This window comes from Bison bison, unplaced genomic scaffold, assembly GCF_000754665.1.
Source record: "Bison bison bison isolate TAMUID 2011002044 unplaced genomic scaffold, Bison_UMD1.0 scf7180017864468, whole genome shotgun sequence".
NCBI classification, from domain to species: domain Eukaryota; kingdom Metazoa; phylum Chordata; class Mammalia; order Artiodactyla; family Bovidae; genus Bison; species Bison bison.
In genome coordinates, this window is record NW_011495029.1 from 1,282,117 (window position 1) to 1,284,589 (window position 2,473).

Genomic DNA, 2,473 nt, shown 5'->3' on the forward strand with positions numbered 1-2,473 from the left:
GCACAGAGGGTGCTTGAGGGCAGCTTGGAGGGGACAGGATACAAGCTGGGACTCCAGCCTGGGTCTTTCCGGGGAGCCCCTCCCCCCAATCCATACCAACTCCCAGGGAGGCAAAAGGCTTCAGGAAAGGCCCATGGGCCAGGAGCCAGGGGGGCCACAGAGAACACGGACCCCAGGTGGGGCTGCCGAATGTCTGAGTGTGGCCTCACTCATGGGGAAAAGCTCAGTCAGGGAGACCAAACTCCCTTACAGCAATCCAGGCTGAATCCAGGGGCTGCCCAGAGGCAGGGCGTTGCAGCAGTTGGAGAGCAGAGGTCTGGGAAGAGAGGTGGAGGGGCTCTGTCTACTGGGGAGACAGGGAGGCTGGGGCTTGGAGCTGGGGTCCAGGCTCCCCAACTCGCCCTTCCCCATCCAAGCTTTGGCAGCTCAGCCTGACGTCACTGGATGAATCCTGAGCTCCATGCCTGTCCAGAGAGACAAGGTGTATCTCTTGATTCCTGAGAAGGAGCAGGGGTGGTTCAGAGCTGTGGAGAAAAGGGTAGCAGACGGCTGGAAGAGGCAGGCAGCCTGGAAGTTGACCTCGGCAACCTTGGCCAGGAGAAAGGGTACTCCCACCATCCCAACCCTCTAAGGACAGAGAGCTATTAGAGGCAGGCCTATGAGAAAGTGGGGTCCTTGGCCACTCACTACAGTGCGTAACCCCCGGCAATCAGCTGAGACTGAAGTGATGCCCAATGCTCCTCCACCTCTGCAGTCTAGATCCAGTGATAATGGAGGCCAGGACACCAGGCAGGGGAGTGGGGGCACATGGCAGTGGGCTCCCACGTTTCTAGCGGGATGACACCATGCGGCCCCCAGCTGGCTAGGATTGGGGCAGGGAAAGTGACCCTTAGTTCCCAGCTGGCCCATGTGCTGTCTGGGGGACACACTTCTTTTTCCCTTGACCATGGGCGAAGACTTGCCCATTTGATAGGCCCCCTTCCTTAACCCTGCGTGTGAGGCTCTGGTGAGAAAGGGAGATGGGAACTGGCTACCAGAAACTGGAGGCGCTGGGATCCCAACTTGCAGAGGGAGGGGTCGACATTCAACAAAGACCTTGGTCCTGTTGTTTTAAATAAGAAATTTATTGCAAATATAGAAATTGATTCTCTCCATACAGGAATCTCCGAGTTGAGGAAAACAATTTCGTGCCATTCAGTTTAAAACAGGAAATAGGGAAGAGGGAGAGGCAGATATAGGGAAGAGAAAATAAATGAAGTTACCCCTCCCCCCACCCCAAAAAGAAGAAAAGGAGAGTTCAGGCCCCGCCACGGGAAGAAAGGTCCACACACAGCTGGGGTTCACAGGTTCGTAGCCCGGGGCCAGGAGCCCAGCTCTGCACGACCCAAACCAGGTGCCAAGCCGTGGGACAGGATGGATGGGCTGGTGGCTCCAGGGCCAGGGTTGAGGGGTGGGGGTGGAGGAAGCCAGGGGACAAGAGTGGACCCCCCTTGGCCCTGCCCAGCCCTGTGCTTGTTTGGCAAGGGGCAGGTAAAGGAAGGAGAGGCTGACCAGACCCTCTCAAGACCACCCCATTCCACCCCCTTTCTCTCCCTACTTCTCAGCAGCAGTGATGGATCTTAATGGGGGACTCGGTGGCAGGCATGAGAACAAGGAGTCTAACACCGGTTCTGTCCTAAGGGTGTGAGGACAGACGAGGAGCACGGCAGCTCCTAGGACCGAGGTGGCTGTGAAGCAGCGGTCTCAGCAGAGAGGAGACCAGCACTGCCCTCAGGTAAGCCCCAACCTTCACTCTGGCCTGGCGGGCAAGCTTCGGGGAGCCCCTTAAGCCCTGTGGGGCTCTCACACCCCCAGGCTTCCTCATGCCTGACCACCCATCCCAACACCTCAGAAAGAAGACCCCAACTCCCTCCTCAGGAATGTGGTAGGATGCTGCTGAACCCTGGGGTCTTTGCAGGGAAGGGCCAGAGTAGTGGAGGTCACTGGAGGAGGTACGTGGGGGAGTCCAGCCCCTCCTAACAACCTTACTTCTCCCCCCTCCCATGTCATCCTCCCCTGGCTAGCGGGCTAGTCCTTTGGCTCTGTCGTTCAGAGCTTGGCTCCCCTGCCCTGAGGGTTCCCCTGGCCCCTCCCCACTCTATTCTCCCGATTTTTGCTTCTCTGTGCATTTTGTGGCTGTCCCTTCACTGCATGTAAGCCCCTTATAAGCCGGGACCTGTCACTCTTGTCCCCCATGTCTGGCCCCTTTCCTGGCCTTAGTATGTTTTGAGACCCTAGAAGATTTCTTTCCTTCCCCCTCCCTGTGCTTCTGCTTCCCCATCTGTTAACACGTCCAGGACAGGAGGGGTGCAGGTGGGCGACTCCTCGCTAGGAACCTCAGAGCCCTTCGACCAGGCTCAGACTCTTCTCCCTGCCTCTCTGGGATTCTGCAGACCTCCTCTCCCCAGGTGGGTCTTTCTACTCCAACCCCCAC

At 58.0% G+C, this 2,473-nt stretch overlaps 1 protein-coding gene across 1 annotated transcript in view; it reads right to left on the reverse strand.

Moving 5' to 3' along the window:
- Positions 1-2,473, reverse strand: part of ELFN2 (extracellular leucine-rich repeat and fibronectin type III domain containing 2) — a 23,822-nt gene that overhangs the window by 15,052 nt on the left and 6,297 nt on the right. The window contains exons 2-4 of the mRNA XM_010860625.1: positions 1,666-1,742; positions 437-627; positions 251-316 (exon numbers count right to left, since the gene is read on the reverse strand). Of these exons, the coding sequence (XP_010858927.1) occupies positions 251-316; positions 437-627; positions 1,666-1,742 (334 nt within the window). The remainder of the gene's footprint in view (positions 1-250; positions 317-436; positions 628-1,665; positions 1,743-2,473) is intronic.